This window comes from Mus musculus, chromosome 13, assembly GCF_000001635.26.
Source record: "Mus musculus strain C57BL/6J chromosome 13, GRCm38.p6 C57BL/6J".
Taxonomy (NCBI): domain Eukaryota; kingdom Metazoa; phylum Chordata; class Mammalia; order Rodentia; family Muridae; genus Mus; species Mus musculus.
The window spans coordinates 25095559-25119608 of NC_000079.6; the positions used below are offsets into that span (position 1 = coordinate 25095559).

Here is a 24050-nt window from a genome sequence, read left to right on the forward strand (position 1 = left end):
CAGCAAAGCCATCTCCCTGGGCCTCCATTTCCCCTTTCACAGGATGCTTTCCCAGGTATATTCTGCTGTGTCTAGGTTGCTAAGCCTATGTAACAAATTCCTCATTTCAGATGCTCTGTTTTATTGTTTCTAGATTTTCATTTGTTTCTTTTTGAAGTTTCAAATTATGGTCTAGATCTTTCCATATAGCTTGAGTTTTGTTTGATATACCCATCCCTATGCCACCAAGCTGTTTAATGTATTATTAACAGTTACAGTAAAAACATTATTGCCCATCTCAACATCTCTGGCCATCTCTGGTTTGCTCTTGGTTTTTGTTTTTGTTTTATTTTTCCTTAACAATAGGCTCAATGTCCCACCTCGTTTGAATTGTTCTGTAGTGTTTGCTGTGTAGAGGTGACCTTATATACCATTCTGTTATGTGTAGGAACTGTAAGCACATAATACTTTTCCTCGGAAGAAAGTGTCCCTGCCTCTGTGATGAGTGCCAGGAGAGGGGCTGGTTGTCCCCAGCCCGAGACTAGCTTCAGGACAGGCTGGAGGCAGCTTGACCTGCCATCACTACACCACTGCTTCCAAACCCTGCAAGAGTAAAATTAGGCCTTCTCTCAGGGCTTGGAAGCTAATGCTGAGGAGATTTAGGGGTGTCTCTTGACAGTTGGTCCAACTGCTAACAGTGTGTGCCACAGGAGACTCTATTACCCAGCCCTACCTCCAGCCTTTCCTGCCACTGGGTTCTGTTTCTGCTTCTTTGCCTTGCTCCTAGCTTCTGTTACACTTCTGTGCGCCTGAAGTCGGCTCCAGGTGCAGAAGAGTTTGTTGGTGGTGTGGACCTTATTACATCCTTGTCTTCTCTACAATGCCAGCCCATCCTCTGGCTAACTCGCTACGGAAGGTTTGTCATCCTGGGCATGCAAGTCTTAGATTTCTTCTTACTTCGAACTTGTGCTCTTTAGAATTTAGGTCATCTCTAGAAATTAGATTTCTTTGAAACTTAAGCTACTTTGTGTGTTTTTAAAAATAAATGCCTTCCAGCTCTCCTCGTTTTGGCAGATGCAACTGACTCCTATTGTGTTCCCTCTAAGCAGGAGTGAGCCTGTGTCTTACATCTTTCTTATGAGTCTTGACGTGGCTGCTCACAGTCTTCACTTCTTGCTGTAAAGTCTTTCCCTTTCAGGTGTCTTTTTCAGGTCATGGACCCTGAGCATTTTTATGACAAATGGCTTATCTGTCAAGTTTAGGGACAGTTCCTAGAATGAACTATCTATCCCCTGATAGAGGTTCTTTCCGAAGTCACTTATAAGGGCCATGGTCAGCAGCAGAGCAGGCTCAGTCCTGTGGAGTGTGTGCTCACTGTGGCACTGGCTTTAGCTGTCTTTTATCCCATTGAAAATAGTGATGTTGGGATAAGGAATGACGATGATGACAGCTGTTACTCTTCTTTTCCGGGTGGTAACAGGGATCAAGCCCAGTACCTTATGTATCCCAGACAAGACTCTCTGACATTGAGCTTCACACTTTTTTTTTTTTTTGTAGAATCTCACTGTGTAGACAGATTTGGCTGGCTTGAAACTTACTATGTAGATTAGGCTGGTCTTGGACTCACAGAGACCCACCTTCTGCTACCTGCAGAATGCTGGGAGTAAAGGCTTAGGTCACCATGCCCAGATCCTTGGATGGTTTTTAAAAATCTCCTTAGGACAATTTATACTTGGCTATGTCTATTTATTACATTGATTTCTAGGTAAATTATTTATTTTTTGTGTCTTTAAACTTTTTATCCTTTTTTTTTTAAACGGTAAACATTGATTAAATATTTTGCAAGGGACTTTGTTTCCTTTTTGATGCTGGGTAATGCTTGCAAAGTAACAAAGTTTCCTCAAAGATTTTCAAAGTCCCTAAAATATATACCAGAAGGAAAGAAGAGTTAAAACCTAACGCATGTTGGCCTGAATTTGGCAAATGATTAACTTTAGTACGTTTGTTTCTCTAAATAGCCGGGCATTTTAGAAAGTATTGCAAACGGAACCCTTAAGCAGTGTAAGGGGCTTTTACAGGAGGTGAGCGCTCGTCCGATTGTGAGAATCCACTCTGCTTGCTCCCTTGGGTCCTTAGGCTGACTTTGCTTTTCTTGGTCCAGGGTTGAAAAGGTGGCAAGTGCCATTTAACAGCCCCTGGGAGCAGCCCAGGGTGTGCTGCTGCCGCTGCGCAATTAGCTCACTAAGCAACTCTTTAGGTTAACTTAGAATTATTCCAACCTCTCCACATTGATTGATTGATTAACAGATACATCACCTATTTCATCTAATCTACCATTTATCTAACTTCTATCTATCTATCTATCTATCTATCTATCTATCTATCTATCTATCATCTATCATTTGTTGATCTTTAATCTATTCATCAATTATCTGTTATCTATCTTTTATTTCTATCTATCTATCTATCTACTTTGAACTGTCTTCTATGTTTATATTATCATCTGTCTCATCTATCAGTTATCTGTCTACTTATCACCTAGTCATCTCTATTTACCACCTATCTATCTATCTATCTATCTATCTATCTATCTATCTATCTATCATTTCCCTCCCTGCCCCCTCCCTTTCCTCCCTCCCTCCCTCCCTCCCTCTCCCTCCCCTCCCTTTCTCCCCAGTCCTGGAGTAACAGGAGTGTGCTGTCACAACCAACTCATCATGCATGCTTCTAAATGGTGCATCATGCATGCATCTAAATGCATAATAAATTAAACCCAATCTTCTGGGATGGGGACTTTCCAGAGCTCTGGGAGAGTTGTTGGCCATGTGCTACTGGTGATCAGTATTATGATTCTGGATAATGGGAGACAACAGTGAGCAAGAGTCCTTAAATTTTTATTAATTCCATTATCAGCACATACACTTTTCCTTGACCTGTGACGTAAACAGTATTAGCAAGAGAATGATGTGAGTCTGGAGGAGTGTACATCAGGGCTGCAGAGTAAGCAACACCCACTCAGACCTGGTACACCAGGGGTAGGTCATGCAGGTGAACAGGCTAAGCAGGTTTGTAACCTGCAACTGAGACCCAAATAAACGGGCATCACTAATTGTTTGTGGGAATGAATCTTCTTGTAGGAGACCGGAGTGAAACAGCAGTCATGAGAGGTTGGTAAGGACATGGCTGGGGTAGAGGGAGCAGGAAGGTCAGTAAGTACAGCAACACACAGCTGGGGAGGAGGAGCTAGGTCTGGGTCTCCACAGCACACGCTGTAATTTAGTATGCCGTGCCTCCCACAGGCTTGCACGTCCCACCCAAGGACTAGAAAGGGACAAAATTCCTAACACACAGGAGGAGATGGGAAATTCTGACCATGAGTAATAGAAATCAAAGAGAGTAGATGGGGACAGATAAATGATAGGGAGGGAGGAAGGGAGAGATAGAGGGGTAGAGGGAGGGAGAGAGGGAGGGAGGGAAGGAGGGAAGGAGGGAAGGAGGGAGGAAGGCAGATCAGTAGTTCAAGGCCTAATTTGGCTGTATGACAAATTTGAGGTAAACTTAGGAAACATAAGAACCTGTCTCAAAACAAAAGCAAAAATATAATTTTTCAAAAAGTAAAATTGCTTTATATGATGTTCTTAGATGATTTTCCAATTCAGACATATCATTTTGTTTTTCAGATACTTTGATTGGTCTGTTAGAAAATGACAATGCAGCTATTTAGTTAGTATGACTGAGCTGCATATAATTAAGATTAGTCTTCAATTTAGGTGGTTAATCATGAACCCTTAGAGACTATCTGTGCCATGCTAAAAATAACCATGGAGAAAATAACCAGTATTCACACAAACGCCATGATAGTTTTTCAAATTTATTCAGAATTTTGTATTCAGAATAAAGTTACAAAATTATTTTATAACCGCATATATTTATTTCTCTAAATTACTAAAGTGAAATAATTTAGACAAAAGCTTCAAAGTCATTTCTTTATATAGGTTACTTATCTTTAATTCAAAAACCCAACAGGGTTTTAAACTACAAGTGAGTATGTGACAAGGTGTATACACATGAAAAACTTGTCAGCTGACATAGTCCATGCTGACTATGTCACACTGGGTAACGCTGAGCGTTCCTAAGGTAACAGGGGATTGGCAATTTGCAAACCAAGTAAGTACAACACAATGAGTGCTGGGGAAAAAGACTGTGGGCACCCTAGCAGCTGTCAGCTGAGCTGCCTGCAAGGAAGTAGAGTTGTGCTCTGGAGGTGGAGGATTCTGAGGAAGGGACTGTCAGTGGCACAGAGCAGGAAGGTCTGTCCTGCACCTGGGTGGCGCTTCCTTCACACATAACCTGTTAAGACCTAAGAGTAATCGAACACGCTATAGGGCTTTAAGGTCTTCTACGGACTACGTAAGCCCCAGCCTGTCACGTAGATGGCATGATCTGTGTGTTAAGCCTAGGTTTTTATGGAATGGTATGAGCTAAGCAAATGAAGAGGTCTTCAGATCAACTTGATCTTGTCGTAAATGTCATCAATCTAAAAGAATTACTTATTCTTTATTTCAGAAAATTCTCAGTTGTCATTGTTGATTGTGTAGATAAATGTATAGGTTTATGCAAATGAGTGGGAGACATTGAGACACAAGGACTGCTTCAGGGGAGGTTGGCTGAGTTACAGCACCTCTGGGGTACAGTGCAGACAGCAGGCGTGAAGGAAGCAGCTCCCCCTCACAGTAGCAGTGTGAAACAGTTTCCACAGCAGATCACCAAGTTAAGAAAGCAAAGTATTGAGTGGCCGCAGCCCTCCATCACTTAGGTTAAACGTTGCGTGTCTGCTGGATCTGCACTGATAACATGCAGAGACCCTATTGAAGGTTGCTACCATTGATTCCACCCTGGTGCCTATGGAACGGGGGTGAGAGGGGCAGTTCCTTTTTACCATGTGTTTCTCTGGGTACTTGACTTTGTTGAGGCCCAGGTGGTACGTGATAAGCACTTAACAAAAATGAAACAAAACACCAGCATCACTCTAAGTATTAATTTAAGCCCAACACCTGTGGGAATAGAACTGGAAAAGCTGCTACCATAAAAGTTTTAAAACCCGATTCTAAGTTAGAGTAGTTTTTAATTGAATTCCAACCGACATTTATTGTACAAGTGGCAGCTGCATTCATGGGCACTGTTTCAGGCACGGGAGAATGGCCGAATTCTTCCTTAAACATGGACCATTTCTTAGAGGAAAGGCTGCCCCGAATCACTCAGGGCTAACCTTCAGCCAGCAGTGAGCCCAGCTATAGCGAGCTGCCCACAGGCCCCTCCCTAACAATGCTGCTGTTGTGGCTCCTCCCCTCCTCCTCTTTCCCTCCTCTTCTTCATTTTATTCTTCTCTCCCCTCCTCATTCCTCCTTCTTCTTCCTTTTTCCTCTTCCTTCTCCTCTTCTTTCAACTCCCACCCCCTTCTCCTTTGTTCCCCCACAGCTCTTCTCACAATGCCTCACCTTGTAGCCCAGGCTTGATCTCACAACCTTCTTGCCTCAGCCTCCTCCTTGAATGCTGCTGGTGTTACAGACCGCAATTATGTGCCTTCTTACATGTGCTTTAGGCAAATTAGCCAAGCTCCAGCTTCCTCAAGCGGTGATGTCTATGGTAATGACACTGCTCGATGATGAGAAGAAGCGCAGAATATGGAAGTTAGCATAGCACTTCCTGGGCAGTGGGGCACAATAGGTGACAGCTGCTCTTAGGCAAAATTGCTGCCATTCTTCTTCTTCTTCTTCTTCTTCTTCTTCTTCTTCTTCTTCTTCTTCTTCTTCTTCTTCTTCTTCTTCTTCTTCTTCTTCCTCTTCCTCTTCTTCTTCTTCTTCTTCTTCTTCTTCTTCTTCTTCTTTTTTCAATTTTTCAATGTTTGGGTGTACTCATAGTTTTTGTCAACTTCACATAAACTAGTCTTCTGAGAAGAGGGAGCCTTATTTGAGAAAATGTCTCCATCAGAGTGGGCTGTAAGCAAGCCTGTGGGCACTTTCTTGACTAATGATTGATTTGGGAGGGGAGGGCCCAGCCCACTGGGGGTGATGCCATCCCGGAGAAGCTGGTCCCGATGGTGTAAAAGAGCAAGCTAGCGAGCCACTAAGCAGCATTTCTTCACGGTATTTGCTTTAGTTTCTGCCTCCAAGTTCTGCCCTAACTTTCCCCAAGTGATGGACTGTAAATGGGAATTAAAAGCCAAATAAACCCTTTGTTCTCCAGGTTTCTTTTGGTCATGGTGTTTCTAATACCAACAGAAAGCACATTAATATAATGGGGGACTTCACCCCTAAACCCTAAGTACTGTCATTGGTTGCTATTGCTGGCCACTGCCTGAGGAGAGATGCAAACCATGGTGCAGAGTGCAGTCAGGCCTTGAAGAGGAAGCACCGGACTCTGAGCTCTGCCAGATGTGTGTCTGAGGGTCTTGGCATCTGTGCCCACTGGGTGAAGCTACTGGGTGAAGCCCCTCAGTTATCCTAGGTTCCTATCTGCAGGTGCGCGCTGTCAGGGCTAATGCCAGCTACTTTTGGCTTATGCTTTTCTCCTAGTTTAATTACTTTGGTTAGTACATCCGGACCATGGTCAAGGCCATGGAAATCTCAAATGTTTTTTGCCTTTGTGCGGAGTGAGGTACAGGGCTGAGAACTATCTAGGCAAACACAAAGTGGAGTCAGAACAAGATGGCATTGCCGTAGTGATTTCAGTGTAACAGAGAACATCCTGTTTCCCCATCGGGAGCTTTCGATCTCTTTCCCTTTGCTTTTGAAGGTGAAACCTGTCATTCACAGCAGGATCAACGTGTCCGCCCGCTTCAGGAAGTCGCTGCACGAGCCCTGCACCATTTTGTAAGTTGGAGGGCAGGATTAATTGGCTGTGTACTTCCTTGGGGGTTGGGAATTTGAATGTGATGAGCATGACTGTTTCAGATACATTCCTCTTTTCTTTTCCCCTCACAGCTTGATTGCAAATGGAGACCTCATAAGCCCGGCTTCTCGCCTCCTCATCCCTAAAAAAGCTTTAAATCAGTGGGATCATGTACTACAAATGGTCACAGAAAAGATAACTCTCCGGAGTGGGGCTGTCCACAGGTGCGTTGTTACATCTTCCCACAGGGGGACGGTTTGGGAATCCTCGAAGATGTCCCCAAAGGCTCTGAAGTCACTGACCCCTAGATTTGACGTTTGGCCAATTCCGCTAAGTTACAGTGCTTCCGTTTCTTTCTATGAAGACTATGATATACCACGAGACTTCAGTGGGGCTCTTCCCAACAGTACTTGGCATGCTGGAACACATCAGGAAACGTTACCTGCCCTTGGTATTTTAGTGTGGAGTCATAAGCAAGCACCATCCCACTTTAAGGGAGAAGGACTTCTTAGCCGGAGCAGCCTCTTGTTTCATAGTTAACTTTCTTTTCCCGGAAGAGGCAGGGCTGTTCATTCCGAGGTTCCGACTGCCTGTCTCAGGCAGATGCTAGGAAGAACAGGCAGTCTTACGGCGGAAACAGGTGAGATAGGTGAGGTTATCTAAATTAAAGCCAAAAGCATTTCAGTGGAATTAAATGGACATCTAAACTACGGTGTAGCCTATGAAATTGTCTCAAAACTTTACATTTATTTACTTACTTATTTATGTGTGGGTGTTGGGGGCATGTATGGGCTACAGTGCACACGTAGTGATCAGAGGACAACTTTTGGAAGTTGCTTCACTCCTACCATGTGGGCCTTCTGGTGGAAAGTCAAGTTGTCAGGCTTGGTGGCAAGCACCTCTAGTAACGGAGCCATCCACCTGGCCTTGAAATGATCTCTTTGTCAGCTAAAGGATAAATAACATATAGTGGTATGAGAGACATAGATGTAAGAATATATTGAGAATACATACATAGTACATACATGCAGGGACACACAAATACACATTCATACCCCTCAAATCCCAAACACTTTCCTCAGTGCCTGTCTTCTCTTTATCCTTCCTGAAGGAAGGAAACTGCACAGTGAACACATTCTTGCCTGTTGGATGCACACATCACACACACACACACACACACACACACACACACACACTCACTCACACTCACACACACACACTCACATATGCACGCACGCACACAAAGCACAGCCACAGCTTACAGTAACTTCCCAAATGACTGTACCCCCTGTCCTTAGTTGAATCCATGTTTATCTTATGGTTTTATCTTCATTGAAAATTTAAGTATAAACTGTTTTAGTTGAGAATAATACTGAATGTATGACAAAAATTCAAGCAGGATGAGAGTGTAAATTTAAACTATTTCTCTGACCTCCAATCCACCCTTCCTTTCCTGAGTAGCTTTTATACCATAGAAATTGGAACCAGAAATACTCTATGCATGTACAAGTATATACACTGTCAGCTTTTCCTCTCTCTCTTCTCTCCCTTTCTTCCTTCTTTCCTACCATCTTCCCTCCTCCTCTCCCTCCTTTCTTTCTTATGTGTACTGTGTGCATGGTGTGGTGTGTGGGTGCATGTGTGTGTAGTGTGTGCACACTCATGTGTGTGACACATGACCTGTGTGTGTGCACAGAAGTCAGAGGAGGGTGTTTTGCATCTTGCTCTACCCCTCTCCTCTTCAGTTCTTTGAGCCCAGGGCCAGGCCAGCTCCCAGCTCCAGCAATCCTTTTGTCTCTACCGGCAGCATCCTCAGAGGTAGGTTATAGCGCCCATAAGACATGCACTCAGAAGGCAGAGACAGGAGGGGCTGTGGGGCTTGCTGGATGTCAGTCACCTTAGCGCCTGATTCAGTGAGAGACCTGTCTCAAGGGAGTAAGATAGGGAGTGTTAGAGCAGCACACCACACAGTTCCCTCTGACCTCCTGTCGTGTGTGCGGGTGCACATACCACACACAGATATGGCACTCACACATAAGTGGCTTTCATCATTTCTTGATTTTTATTTATTTGATATACAGGATTGTGTGTTGATTTTTCCTCTTGCATTCTAGGTGTTTTATAATAATTTTATATATTAAATGAATTAACTCAGTGTTCTTATGAATTAAATATTATCTTTCAATAAATATGGCATATGAGACCCAGAGAGGAAAATTAGATGTCCAAGATTACGCTGACACTGGGTAGCATGGCTGAGTGGCAAACTGAGCAGGCTGGTTGGAGCTGGCACTCTTAGCTCCAAAGCTACTTTCTAAAGACACGACATGTGCCTACACCCATCCTGCACAACCTGTCATGCTCCTTACACAGTTGCCCTATTGGTTTTCAGCAGCACTGTATGTTTAGAGAAGTTGGCCCTTTGTGTGTGTGTAAGTTTCAAATGTGTTTCCAGTTTGCATTTTACTTTTGTATATAAATATCTTGAGTTTTCAGTCTTTCTCTGTGTTCACTAATTTTATCTCCAGCCCCAATCTTCCTGGCTCTGGGACTATAAAAATAATTTTATGTTGTTTCACCTTGTGCTTTTTAACTTTTATTTAAACCTTATCAGTAGGGAGTCAACATGACTAATTGTGCATAGTTTTTAAAGAAAATATAGGTTTATGTTTTGACATCTACATAAGTGCTGACTTCCCAAACAAGTAATATAAATTGTACACACCATAAAGTTTCTTGTCTAAGTGTCTCTTCTCATAAACATGAACAAACTCTTAGGTAGAAGTAAGTAGATATGAAAGCACTAACAGAAATAAAAAAAACCACTCGTTTCCCATACAGTTGAATATTTAGAGAAATTAAAATTTTGATTTCTTAAAATAGGGATTCACTTTGGCTGCTTTGGAACTTATTCTGTACTCCTGTCTCTCCTGAGTGCTGCGATCTCAGGTGTGAGCTAATATATCCAACTGCGAAGCTTAATTGTTAATTCAATGGTAGACTTGGCGCCACTCACTTTGCACTTTCCCCTAATAGAACACTGATAAGTCTTTCTGTTATGCATCAGTGTATTGACTTAATATCAGTATGTCTTAGTGTTATTCATCAGTATATTCATTTAGTAGAAGAAAGTCAGTATGCCTTTCTGTTATGCATCAGTATATTAATTTACCAATAGCATCCACAGAGACTGGCTCAGCCCCCTTTTCATGATTCTTGTGCTTTGAGGCAACAGAAGGAAATAGGTCAATAAGGGCTACATTCATGAAACATAATGAGTCACAGGTTGGAATTTCCTCAGTGGCTTTATCTACCTGCAGGCTAAACCAGCCAGCTCTTGGCTGGGAGGTCCTGGGGTCCATAACTACACTGCCTTTTAATTTCTAGTGTAACAGTTAACTGCTGATTTGAATCTATTTTGGAGGAATGAGGGTGAAGAATGTCTGGCTGTCTGGCTCTTGGCCAGTGTGTCTCAGCCAGGTGATTTTTGCTTCCAGGAGATATGCATCTGTGTCTGGAGCCTTTTTTGGTAAGCACAACTGGGCATGTGAACAAGCCCATTTAGAGGACAGAGTCAGGTGCTGGGCACCCTACAATAAACAGGGGGAAGGGTGGGGTGCTGCTGGGCACCCTCTGATGGACAGGGGAAAGTGTGGGGTGCTGCTGGGCACCCTATGATGGACAGGGGGAAGGGTGGGGTGCTGCTGGGCACCCTATGATGGACAGGGGGAAGGGTGGGGTGCTGCTGGGCACCCTATGATGGACAGGGGAAAGGGTGGGGTGCTGCTGGGCACTCTCTGATGGACAGGACAGCTTCCCTGTCCAGGACTGGCTACGGCACTTTTGCTTGGGATTGGGGGTCTCAGTGCAGCAGGTCAAGCAGAAATCTGGTTTGTGCTGCTATTTATACAGACTTAGAGATACCGCATTATACAAAGATGTTAGCATCTGTATGCTGACTAGTTCTACTACCTCTCATGGCTTTTGTGGATATTTTCAGTGTTCTTGGCTCTTCTGATATGGCTAAGCTGATATCAATGGATTTTTTTTTTTTTAACGTCTTTGAGACAAGGTCTGTAGTCCTGGCTAGCCAGCCTGGAACTCACTGTGTAGCCCAGGCTAGCCTTGAACTCACGATGTTCTCACCTCAACTTCCCTAGCATTAGAAGGTTTTTATTATTGTTATTCACCTTACTATGTAATATAAGACATTTGAAAAATTTAAGTGAAAACTTACAACTACTCTTGTTTATAATCTTAAAAATTGCATTATCATCATAGTTTAGTTTTCTAGTGGCCTACTCTCCTCTTTTAAAAAAAGTCTGTAAATAATTTAAACCATCTAGTAAAAAAAATCAGTATTCTTATAATAAGTGACATATTAATTGCAGCAACAGCAGCAGTTTTACAGTAAAGGAGGCTCTGTGAACCCCACGGCTCTGGGACAATCGTGCTCACTCTCCTGCTTAGGCATGGCTAAAAAAAGGAGGCAGAGGCATGTGTGCTATGCAGTTCTGCGTCATTAGTGCTGCCTTGCTCCTGCCCTGCTTCCCTCTCACCTCTTTTTTACTGACCCACTTCTATGTGTTTGGCTGTAGTACCTTGGCCAGAGGCTATCCTTAACCGAGAATGGGGCAGGACACTTACTGGCATATGAGTATCCCGAGAAAATACACATACACAGTGTTGATAAAACATCACTCAGAAAATCTTCTATGGAAGCCAAGCTTGAGTTAAACACCATGACCTGGGGCTGCTGAGGTGGCTCAGTGGGTGAAGGCACTTACTCGCATAAGCCTGAAGACCCAAGTGTCACTCCTGGAAGGAGAGAGCCAAGTCTTGACGGCTGCCTTTTCTATCCTTAGTCGTGATGTGGCACATGCTTGCCCTACCCCTAAATAATAACCAAGGAGAACAAATACATTCTGTACAAGTTTCTATGGTACCAGAAAGGGTCTCTGTGGTGCCAGGCCCCTGTTCAGCAAAGACCATGCCCAGATCTCCAGTATGAAGGGCAGTTCCTGGCCAATCTATTGACTTCAGAACCAGTGATTGGAAGAGTAACTGGTGAGCCCCATCAAGGAGGCAGTACCTTAGTTATGATTCTAAGCAGCTCTCTAAATGCCGTGGAGGTTCTAATTGTTGACGTGGTGTTTCAACAGGCTATATACGTTAGAAGGAAAGCTGGTTGAGAGTGGAGCAGAACTGGAGAATGGGCAGTTCTATGTGGCCGTCGGCAGAGATAAGTTTAAGAGACTACCGTACAGTGAGTTACTTTTTGACAAGTCAGCAATGAGAAGGCCTTACGGGTAAGTCCTCGTCTTTGCTCAAACGCTCTCAGCCTTAGTTACTGTTGACTTGTGGGGCGACATCAGTGTAAAGGGGTGGGGGGAGCAAGAGCGGGCAGTGGGGTAGAGAGGCCACTATCTCATGTGCTCCCTTGCATGTGGAACATGTAAACACGTGTGTAATGATGCAAGGTAAGATGGTGTATGTGGTATTCCCAGCACAGAGGAGTATCAGGAAGGTAAGGTCATCCTTAGCCATGGAGTGAGTTCAAGGCCAGCCTCTATCAAAATCAAACAAAAAAGTATTTTCTGTAGCCAAGAGTCTCATTCATCAGCTAGAAATGGCAGCATTCATGACTGAAAACTTGCATAAAATGTGCTGATGGAATTTGTAAAAGACTCAGCACCTTGTATTGTACCAAATTTAAATTAAATACAAAGCTCCATTCTTGTGAAGAAAATGATGGGCCATGAACTCTCTGTGTAAATCTCACAGACAGCTTTAGAGTCCAACAGTGCAGTCAGAACAAGCAAGTTTTCAGTTGGTCTGGATAGAAATTTACAGTAGCTTACACATGTATGTATGTATGTATGTATGTATGTATGTATGTATGTATTTATAGAACAGGGTATTTTGTAGCCCAGAAAGGTCTCTAATTGGTTATGTATCCTAAACTATCCTTGAACCCATGCTCTTTCTGCTTCCACCTCTGATTTCTGGGATGACAGGGATTCATCCCAGGAGGTAAACCTCATCTGGCTTACACTCCCTCCGTCCTCTTTAAAAGCCATAAAATACGAAAGCAATATAATTGTACTGGCAAAGATAAGGAGGCTAAGTATAAGACTGTGTGTGTGTGTGTGTGTGTGTGTGTGTGTGTGTGCTTGCACATGGTATGTGAAAGTCAGAGGTTAACGTCAAGTGTCTTTCTTGGTTGTTTCCTGTTTTATCCTTTGAGACAAAGTCTCTCAAACCCACAGCTTGCTGATTCAGTTTAAGGTAGCTTGTTTTAGGGATTCCTTATCTCTGCCTCTTGAGCCCTGAGATTACAAGCCAGTCTCTGTGACCACCCAGTATTTCAGTGGGTGCTGGAAACCCAAACTATAGTCTTCAAGTATCACAAGTACTTTATCCACTGAGATGTCTCTTCAGCAAGGCTTGAACCTCAGTTACACATGATGTATTACAATTTTTTTCTCTTGGAGATACCCTTTTCAAGGGTGTCATGCATAGCCTAACATCTGTGCTGCAGAGTCTTGAGCCAGTGGCAGATACCTGGGATCCATCTCTGTTGTTCTGCGCTGAGTTCGGGGCCTCTTGGCTCTTGAAATTGCCTTTTATGGTTGTCCTCTGCAGAGGACACCAGTGTGTTCCTATTAATTTGTATCCTGTGAGGCTCATGGAGATTTGCTTAGGCTTCTAGAGAGTAACAGTAAAATTTCAGGGGTGTTGGGACTATGCAACGGCCCAGGCCTTCATGAACGTTAGAGTTCTTGGCCAGGAGACCGGTTGTTGATTACCTAATCCATGAAATCCAATCCTTGAACAACCTGTGCTTAGCAATGCTGGTCAGCACTCTGGGAGCAGCATGGGTACTTGATGGTCATGCAAAAACTGAGGCTCATTGGCCTCTCTCATACACATTATTAAGGTTCACCATTATAGACATGCCTCCGTATTTTTGGAGACTATTTCAGGTGATTTTTTTTTCTAATGACATAGACATCTGAAACTTAAGAAAAGAGTATCTTCCTCTTCTTCTCCATCCTCCTTCTTTTCCTTTTTGGTGATAACTGACTAGTTTAAAAAACTCTCTCAATATAAATCCCATGATTTTCTTTCTTTTCCATCTCAGGTGTACACAATACACTTTATTTTTACATTATTTGTGGTCAGTGTTGTAATTATTATTGATTTTGAGGCAGAGTGATCTTGTACAACCTTGGCCAGCCTTGAACCCTTGATACCTGAGATTACTTCCTTAGGGCTGGGATGAATAGATGGTGCCACCACACCCACCACGCCCAACAGATGCACTGCTTTTCACTTCATCTGGCATGGTTGTCACTTAGTTTCAGAAATGTTTATTTTTTATCTATAATAGAAAGTTTGGAAATTTGAATTAAATTATGAAAAAAACTTGTATTAAAAGTTTATAAGCATCAAGTCAGGCCATATTCAGGAAACTATTAGGAATAATTTAGAATGGAATTTTGAGATTTTATTTAATTTTGGACTAATCACAGGGTCCGTGGACAGGGTGGTGATAGCAGGTTAGAATGATTGTCATACATCATGCTTTATTTGTGAGCAATATTCAGATGTCCAAATTGCAATTTGTTTTCACAGTCAGAAAGCGTCTTCACTACCTCCCATGGTTGGATCCAGGAAGTCTAAAGGGAGCGTAAGTATCAGCAGCTTTCCTCGTTAGTGCTCTGTCTCTCTGTAGAGCCATCCTCTGGGTTTCAATTAATTCCGAAAGAATAGGTCTTAGCTCCTAGTGGCATATAAGCAACTACCTGAAACATTGTGAGAGCTTCAATGCCATGACTGAAATCCTAAACAAGAGCCAATGCTTTGAGAATATAGAATCAAAACCCTTTCCTTGTGTGGATATGAGGCAGTGTATGTTGTGGTTGTGGGCTGAGTAGTACTTCGTACAGCTGTGAGGTCCTCACGAGGTCACCGTGGTGCTTCCGTAGTCCTGTCTCCTGTGTCTATCAAAGACCGAAAAGGGACTTTAGGTAAGAAGATGGTGACCCTCGGTTGTACTTCTCTGTACAGTTAAGATCTTAAAAATGAAGACCCATCCTAAATGCTTAGTTCCACTGCAGAAGCTTTTCCTGGTCATTCCTTCACTGAGCAAGCACTGGCCATGTGCCTGGGATGCGGGAACTAGAGTCTGCAATGGATTGTTCATCTGCTGACAGTTCAGTCTGCAGCTACCTCTAACCTCCATGGTGCACTGCAGCTCATCACGTGACCTCCTGTATACTCCAGCTCAGCCCTAACCTCCATGGTGCACTGCAGCTCATCACATGACCTCCCCTGTATACTCCAGCTCAGCCCTAACCTCCATGGTGCACTGCAGCTCATCACGTGACCTCCCCTGTATACTCCAGCTCAGCCCTAACCTCCAGCCTGCATGCAGCACCTCCCCCCAAACTTCCACTGTGCATGGCTGCACATCTCCTAGCCCTGCCCCATCCCTAGCTGCCCTGAGGTGAAGCCCACTTTGTTACAGAGTGCTGCAGCAGTAGGTCTTTCTGACTCAGGGATATCTGATCTCTCAGGGGCTTCAGTAGGAGTGATCAGAACTGCTCTGCATTCCTATCCCTCTCCGATGAGCTGGTCAGCGGTTGTGTTCTGGTGTGCTGTAAGTGCCTGCTGAGCAGTGATATTGTCTCCTAGTGGCGTGTACTTATCTTTCCCCACTATTTTATTTCATGACATTCTTAACAAAAGAGAAAGATAGTTTTGTGTTCCTATCATTGGACTTCACACTCATTCCCGGAAACGGCACCACTTACCACTTATGGAAGCTCTTGCCTTCCATAGTCTTCACACTCTCGGGGGAAGAAAGCAAGCCGCTTGGGAGGTTGTGAACTGCCCGACACTGAGTACCCGGTATACGAACACCAAGAGAAGAGAACTGGAGCAGTGCCCTTGAATCCTAGTGTAGATTCTAGCGGACGCAGTCGAGGAAGGGGGTTTCAGGAGGAGGGTGGCGTTGGGATAGAGAAATGGGTACAGAGAGATGCCATGAACATGGTAGCCAGTGTTCAGTGTCCACCCAAGACCCCACTGTGCCAAGTTCTCTCCAGGACCTAAATAGTGACAAGCAAGACAAAAGCCATGAATTTAGGTTCAGAAATAATATTTTCTCTTTTTCCTTCTCCTTCCTCCTTCCTTCTTTTTCCTTCTCTTAAATTTGATCCTGAAGACATAATGCAGGTGCCCCTGGCTTCTGTACTTAAAATTGAAAAAACAAAACAAATACAAATACAAAACCAAACCAAACCAAACCAAACAGTACAAACCAGGAAAGATGCAGTGTAGAAGTAACAAAGGTTTCCTTCCACCGAGCAAATGGCAGAGAGGGTCACCATGCACCTGCTTGCTCTGCAGTATGGATTTTGACCCTCGCACCTTGTGGTCAGTGAATCTCTAAACAAACTTCAACAGAGACCCTCAGCATGTGTAGGGTGATGTGCCTGAGAAGTCAATTTCTTTATGACCCTGAACTCCAGCATGAAAGTCCATCTTTCTCCTTGAGTAGAGGAGGCCTGAGAGGCCCTGGGAGATTAAAGAAAGACGCTCTCTGAGTTAGTTGAGGAACCTCAGATCTTTTATGCAGAGAGAGCCTTATTTGGTGTGATTCCTTAGGTAAGCCTGGGCGTATAACAATCCGAGTCTAGACTTGGTAAGGCAGACAGCAAGGGAAGCTGGAAGAGGTTATTATTCCTGAAGACACAGAGCTTGCTTGCTGATTGGGTAGATAGGGTGATGGAGAAGATAGAAGCAGGGAGAACCACAGGGCTTTGAGCTCAGATGCCAGAGAAAATGGTAGTTCAGTGACTAGAAAGAGGCTAGGCAGAAGAAATAGTTAGTAATGGCTTCCTTTCAGAGATGCTGAGTTGGTTTGTCTAGCCACATAATGACCTGATTTGAGGCACTGTGTGGTTGTGCTAGCACACAGGACAGCCTAGCATAGCCCAGACAGGCATCAGTAGTAATGTAGCCTGAGGGAATGGGTGAGTAGTAACCTGGAGGGGACACTTTAGTGACAACCTCAGGCGACATAAGCCTAGAAAATCCAACCTCTCAGGGTGGAGGAGGAGAAGGGGAGAATTTATATCAGTAGCTAAAAAAAACAAAACAAAAACTTCACCATTAAAATGATAAATGAAACCCATACGTTTAAGGTTTTGGGAAATAATTTATTAAGGTTTATTTTATGTTTAAGTATGTGTATATGCCTTTGAGGGGGTGCACGCATATCAATGCAGATACCTGCCAAGGCTAGATAAGGGTGTCAGAGGCCCTGAGGCTGGTATTGCAGGCAACCGTGAGCTGCCTGAGGTGGGTGTTAGGAGCTGAATTTGTGTGTGCTGCAAGAACAGTATGCACCCTTAGCCTCTGAGCTATCCCTCCAGCCCTAAGAATTGTACTTTGTTCTCATATTTTCCTTTGGGCCTTGTGGCAGAATTCTGTCTGTGTACATGCCATGTCAGTCTTAGCTCTCCACTCTCATAGTTCTATAGACAAGCAGCACAGTATAACTACAGAGACCCAGTGTAACTGGATAACCGACCCAGGGTCACAGGGTCCCAACTCAGCCCTTCACGTTCCCTGCTATTGTGCTTTGCAAGTTTGTATTTGCTAGTACGAAGTCTGAAAAGCTAAAATTTCCACTAAAGATGTAAGGTAGTTGCTGCTCGGCAGCACATGTCTCAGACACATGTTTCATTCATTTGGGATTCTTCCTTAGGAAGGCTTTCTGCAACCATGTGAATATCCAGAACGATGCCTGACTGTCCAGGTGTCTGTCTGTCCGGGGGGGGGGGGGTGGTGGTGGTGGTAGAGATGAGTAAAAAGACAGGCATCTCTTTGATGCTTGTAGTCTATTACAGGAGATAGCTGTTGACCTAACAATTCTGTAAGTCAGCAGAGATAACTACAGAGTATGATAAAAATGAAATAAAAAAAAAGCCTTCAGAACAATATGAGAGTCTAAAAAGAGAAAACCTATTTAGATAGCTATGCAGAGGCCTCACTGAAGAAGTGACTCTAAGGTATAAGGCATATTTCCATCCTGTAGAAAAGAGGCTCATAAGGTTAAACCTGCCCTCATATGTTAAAATATAAAAATTAAAATGACAGTTTGTCTCTCTTCTCACAGTGCTCCCAGAGTGCTGTGAATATCCATCTATTCATTATTCATGCTGTCACGGACTCTATCAGCTACCCACCCATTCACCTCATCAGTGATCCATCCTTCAACTATCAGCCACACATCCACCCACACAGCCAACCACCCCTCAGTAAACTCTATGAGCCATCCATTCACCCATTCCAAGAGCCATCCACCTACCCACTCCACCAAACACCCAGCCTTCCTCCTTGTCAGCCTTCTATCCTTCACTCTGTCATTCAGCTGTAAGCTTCGTCTGCTCGACATCTTTCCTCTCTCAGCCATGCATCCTTCTACTCCATTAAGAACTACGACCCATTTTATCAGACATTCAGCTATCCACTCTGCCTACCATCTACTCATCCACTCCAACAGCCATTTACCCACCCACTTGTCCACCCTGACACCTATCTGCATCTATGTATCAGCCATGCACTTACCCACTCTGTCATCCACCCACCCACCTACCCACCCATCATCCATCTGTCCATCCATCCATCCATCCATCCATCCATCCATCCATCTTCTCTGTTAGCCATCCATCTCTCCACACTACAAGCTACCCACTCACCTATACTATCACCTGTCAACCCATTCGCTCTATCAACCTATTATATCAGTCCATTCATCCAGTCAGGTGTTCACTCAACACATTATTTGTTGATGATTTATTTACTAAGTGCCAAGAATGACTATACACATTTAATGTTATAAAGAAACTGACCATGATCTTCCCGGATCTTTCAAGTCCTTGTGTGTGTGTCAGGAGGATGGAGATGTCTTGGAGCCAATCATGCAGGAAGGAGATGGCAGGGAAGAAGCTGAGGTAGAAGAGCCAAAGTTATCCAAATTGTTGATAAAGAATGTAATAGGAGAAGGGGAGGGAGAAGACCAGGGCAGTTGGTGCTGAACAAGGAGGGGCTGGTAGCCCAGTCATACAGACCCAAGCAAGGCTTGCACCCAGGCCTCCACGGGAAGCCACTGAGGGGCTTAAAGGAAGACTGCTAGCATTTGATTTATACTTTTAAAAAAAGATTTATTTATTATGCATACAGCATTCTGCCTGCATATATAACTGTGGGCCAGAAGAGGGCACCAGATCTCATTACAAATGGTTATCAACCACCATGTGGTTGCTGGGAGTTGAACTCAGGACATCTTGGAAGAGCATCAGTGCTCATAACCTCTGAGCCATCTCTTCAGCCCTTGACTTATACTTTTAAAGAAAAAAAAAAAAGAAAGAAAGAAATTGTGTGTGTGTGTGTGTGTGTGTGTGTGTGTTTGTATACGCGAATATAGTAGGTACCCATGGAGGCTAGAAGAGTGTCGGATCCCCTGGAACTGGAGTTAGAGGTGTTTGTGAGCTGTCTGACATGGGTCCTGAGAACCCATCTTGGGTCTCCTGCAAGAGCAGCAAGTGCTCTTGACCACTGAGCCCCATCTCCATCCCTTGGTTTGTAATGTTTAAAGTCATTATGGCAAACACATGTCAGAGAAAGAATAGAAGAGGCAGAGGGTGGTTGGAGTCTAAGTACGGGATGCAGGTACCTGGGCTCTGTGGCTGCAGGGCTGACGGGAGGGCTCTCTGTCAAAACCTCTTTGAGTGTGTTATTGCTGGTCAGTTTACTTGCCCATCAGCTATTGGTGCAGTTCCTTCCGGGGCTCAGTTGCAGTTCTTGGACCTCTAGAGGTTTCAAAACCCTGACTGCGTATAGGTTCCCTCTCTAGTGTTCTCTAGAAGTCTATGCCTGGTGCCTTTGATGTCAAGTAGGGAATAACTTGGAGGAACTTGGTCAGGACAAGGGAAGAGAAAATAAGTGAAGGTTTGTTGCTGCATGGTTGGTATTCATCTGAGGAGAGAGCAATCTAGAGCATGGTGCCTGGCGCACACCAAGTTCTCATTCAACCCACACAGGGTGTGTGCGGATGCCTGGCAGTGAGCCGCCACCGCGTCCTATGCCAGTAAACTCAGTCACAAGCTTGGTTTTTAACAGAACTAATTTACACCTTTTCTATAATTAATAGGTTCTCTGGAGAACGCTGGGCTTGATAGATCATTAACTGTCTAGCCCCACGGGAGGGGGATGAGTGAGAGGCCTGTGTAGGAGGGTGGAGCTTCCTACTTCAGGCGCTTCTGTCGACCTCCCTCAGCACTGACCTTAAAGGGGACGCAGAACCAGATTGTGAGGCATGTGTGTCTCGCACACAGCTTCCTATTGATTGTGTTATTGCATGAAGAAGAACGGCTATGGGAGAAGGAGGTGTGGGGAGTGGGGACGGGAAAAGTGGGTGGGAGAGTGGGGAGGGGAAGGAATAGGGCTTTGGGATATAGGTAGACTGAAAACAACTAGTAGAATTCATCGTATAAAACGCTCTAGCGACTGATAAGTGGGAGAAATGCAGAAGTTGATAAGTTGAGAATAATTTTAGGTTATTATTCTAGTCTCAAAATAAAAAAGAAAAGTGACTTATTTTCATAAAGAAAGCTCCACACATGCAGATCCTTCGCCTCCGTTGTTCCACCGCACGGGATCAGGGAGCCCTCTAGTGGCAAAAAGGTGAAAATGACAGAAACGCTGAAAAGCGAACTGGTCTGTTTTTGTTAATGTCCGGTCAAATGCATTTTATGGTCAGTAGTTTGGGGTTAAATATTAGGATTTCCATGGTCTTGACTCAAGACTCAGTTGCTTCCACGAATCAATCAGTTATCATGAAGTCACTGTGAGGCAAATCATAAATACATTAAAAAGAAATTTTCCTATCCCCCCAAATTGCATTCTGTAGTGTAGGTTTGAAATTGCTGTCAGGATAGGCAGCTCAAACCTGCCATCGGTAGGTGCATGTGAGAGAGATGTCAACGGAGTCATAGCGCGCTGTAGGAGCTCTTCAGCAAGGCCAACTCACAAAAGGCCCTATGGGAAGGAGATGGAGACAGGAGATCCTCAGGGGGTTTCTGGCTAGCTTGTGTAGGCAATCGGTGAACTCTCAGACTCATGAGAGACCCTGCTTAAACAAGGCACACACACACACACACACACACACACACACACACGTGCTCACACGCACGTACACACATGCACACACAGAGGGGGAAAGAGAGAGAGGAGAGACTAGCCAACTAGGACTCATGAGAGACCCCGCCTAAACAACACACACACACACACACACACACATACACACACACACACAGAGAGAGAGAAACAGACAGACAGAGACACACAGAGAGAGACAGAGAGAAATAGAGAGAGAGGGAGAGAGGGAGAGAGAGAGAGAGAGAGAGAGAAGGTGCCAGATGTGAAGCCTCTATCTGCATCCAGGGGTGCACACCTCTCCCACACACATACACAAACAGAGAGGGAGAGGGAGACAGGATGTGGAGCAGGGGAGAAAGCAGGGTCGGAGAAACACCGTGCCTGGAGAAAGTGAGTTCTTTTCAGTAGACAATGCTAAATACATGGCTTTAACCTTAAACTATGTGCTGCTAGTCCATGCCCCTGACCATCAGGAATAGTGCACGTGTGCGTGCGTGTGTGCGTGCATGTGTGCATGTGTGTGTGTGTGTGTTGTGTTGCTTATCATTTGCTAAAAGAAGTCAACAGATTGGAAGCAACAAAACAAATATTCCCCAAAATGTTGAAAACACATGTGGATATAGGTTGATAATCTCTGTTTGCAGTTCCGAGTGTTACTCTGGGCCAGTAAAGTAACTTCTCTGTAAACCCTGCTAAAGATTTCTGCAGCCGGGCAGTGGTGGAGCACGCCTTTCATCCCAGCACTTGGGAGGCAGAGGCAGGCAGATTTCTGAGTTCAAGGCCAGCCTGGTCTACAGAGTGAGTTCCAGGACAGCCATGACTGCACAGAAAAACCTTGTCTCAGAAAAAAAAAATTTTTTTCTGCAAAAAAGAGAATTCACCATTCCTTTCCCATGCCACATTTTCTATGCTGTTCAATAAATATAGAACAAAGGTTTTAGTTGGGACAGGCAACAGGGACAGACACACACAACAGACAGACAACAGATATGCTACAGATCACAAACCACAGAAGTGGAAGACACAGGGAGAGGGGTGTAGAATTCCTGCTTGGCTTGCTTCTGGTCTAACTATCCCAAGAGGAAGTTAAGGTGACATTAACACATGTACCCATTGAGACACCTCCCAGCCCTCAGACCATCCTACTTAGTGTTCCCTAAACCATTTCTCTGAGTGGTTTACCCTTTGAAAATGAGGTAATATTATTAACCCCCTAGGTGGTCGACAACAAGGTCTCCATTCTTTCTGTCACACAGTCCTGCCCTTGCTGGAGTCCCACTCCCTTACCCATGGGTTTCCATAGAGTCCTTCCAAGCTTAACAGCATCTCCAAACCTTCTAATAAGGCACTGACCGTCTGTGAAGGGTTGCTGTTGTCACGAATTTTACAGTGTTCAAGTCACAGGATGTACTGACGTCACTAAATACAGACCAGTCTGGGTTTTGCTAGCGACTGCAGAAGCTCCACTCCTGTCCTGCTGTCTGTCTGTCTTCTCCAGACAGTGACTGTACTGAAAAATAGAAAAGAAAAAAAAAACTCTGCTTGTAGATCATACAATAATTAAATGGAAACTAGATGTCTAAATTGCAGTTGGAATGGGAAATTAAATTATGCAAAAATGTTATAGATTTGGACAAGTTTTCATACTGTTAATAAATCTATGCATAATTCATTTTCTTGTAGGCTGTGACAAAATTGCATAAATAACTTCATTTGTAAGATGGGGATTTTTTTTTTCTGTTCTTAATTGGGTGATGGCTAAAACAATTTAAATGCTTTTGGGTGACTGAATATATAAATGTTTAAAATGAGCAGTTATAATAGGCTTCCAGGCATATTTGTTTATTTAATATTACTACATTATTTTCAGACAGTAGCACAGTACAGATGTTGCATAAAGATTGTACCAGTATGGTTGAGTTGTTTATGTATGTATGTATGTATGTATGTATGTATGTATGTATGTATGTATTTATTTATCTATTTATTTACTTACTGCATTCTTGCAGCACTGGAGATTGAGTGCTGGGTCTCATACACGCTCGGCAAGTGCTTGTTCTATCAGAGTCACAGCCCTGTCCCTGATTTGACTTTATATCTTTACATACATCCATATCTATATCCTCTGATTTTAGAGATAACACAAGACCCTTCCCATCAGGCAATATGATGGATAGGGTGCTAGATAGCCACATAGTTCTAGGGATCCCCCTCCGCCCATGTTGGGATTGCAAGTACAACCTCTATGCTGGGCTTTTCCTGCATGTGAATGAGCCATCTATCTCCCCAGCCCAGGAATGGCTTCATTTTCTGTTTGTCTCTGTGTGCCATGGGATGGAATCCTGGCCTCAACATGTGCTAGGTAAGCACTGGGCCTCTGAGCTCCATCCCCAGCCCTAGGGGAAGGAGTGTTGTGCTACACCTGCCTCTAGGAAGGTGTGTTTGCGGTTACTGAGATACTAAGACCAACAGTTGGAAACTAATTCAGGGCCCTGTCTGTCCCTGGGCTCACTAGTTAGCCACATGAATGTACTGGGAACAGTTCACGAGCCAGTTGTGACGGTCTAATGTTTTGTCATTTAGGGAAATTATCGGCAATCCAAGTCAACCATCGGGTCTAGTGATAACTCATCTCCTCAGCCTCTGAAAAGGAAAGGGAAGAAAGACTCAAACTCAGAAAAACCCACGAAAGTGAAACAGAGTGTGAAGTCGAAGACTTCCCACCAAGCAATCCCAGACAATGGTGAGTTGCGGTCAACGGTCTAACGGTCATTTCCATGTCATGTTGTTATCTTTTTAAGGACGTGGACCCGTTTTAATTCTTATTTTAAATTTGTTATTTTTACCTATGTGCAGGTGTAGGTGTGTGTTGAGGGGCGGGTTATGTGTGTGTGAGTGCAGGTACCTGTGGATGCTTGAACTGTGCGAGGACTCTGGGAACTGAG

At 44.0% G+C, this 24050-nt stretch overlaps 1 protein-coding gene across 6 annotated transcripts in view; it reads left to right on the plus strand.

Moving 5' to 3' along the window:
* Nucleotides 1-24050, plus strand: part of Dcdc2a (doublecortin domain containing 2a) — a 155434-nt gene that overhangs the window by 40286 nt on the left and 91098 nt on the right. For all 6 annotated transcript variants that reach the window (XM_011244294.3, XM_006516604.3, XM_011244291.2 and 3 more), the window contains 5 exons: nucleotides 6775-6851; nucleotides 6963-7094; nucleotides 12033-12179; nucleotides 14509-14563; nucleotides 23689-23848. In XM_011244294.3, coding sequence (XP_011242596.1) covers nucleotides 6775-6851; nucleotides 6963-7094; nucleotides 12033-12179; nucleotides 14509-14563; nucleotides 23689-23848 — 571 coding nt within the window. The remainder of the gene's footprint in view (nucleotides 1-6774; nucleotides 6852-6962; nucleotides 7095-12032; nucleotides 12180-14508; nucleotides 14564-23688; nucleotides 23849-24050) is intronic.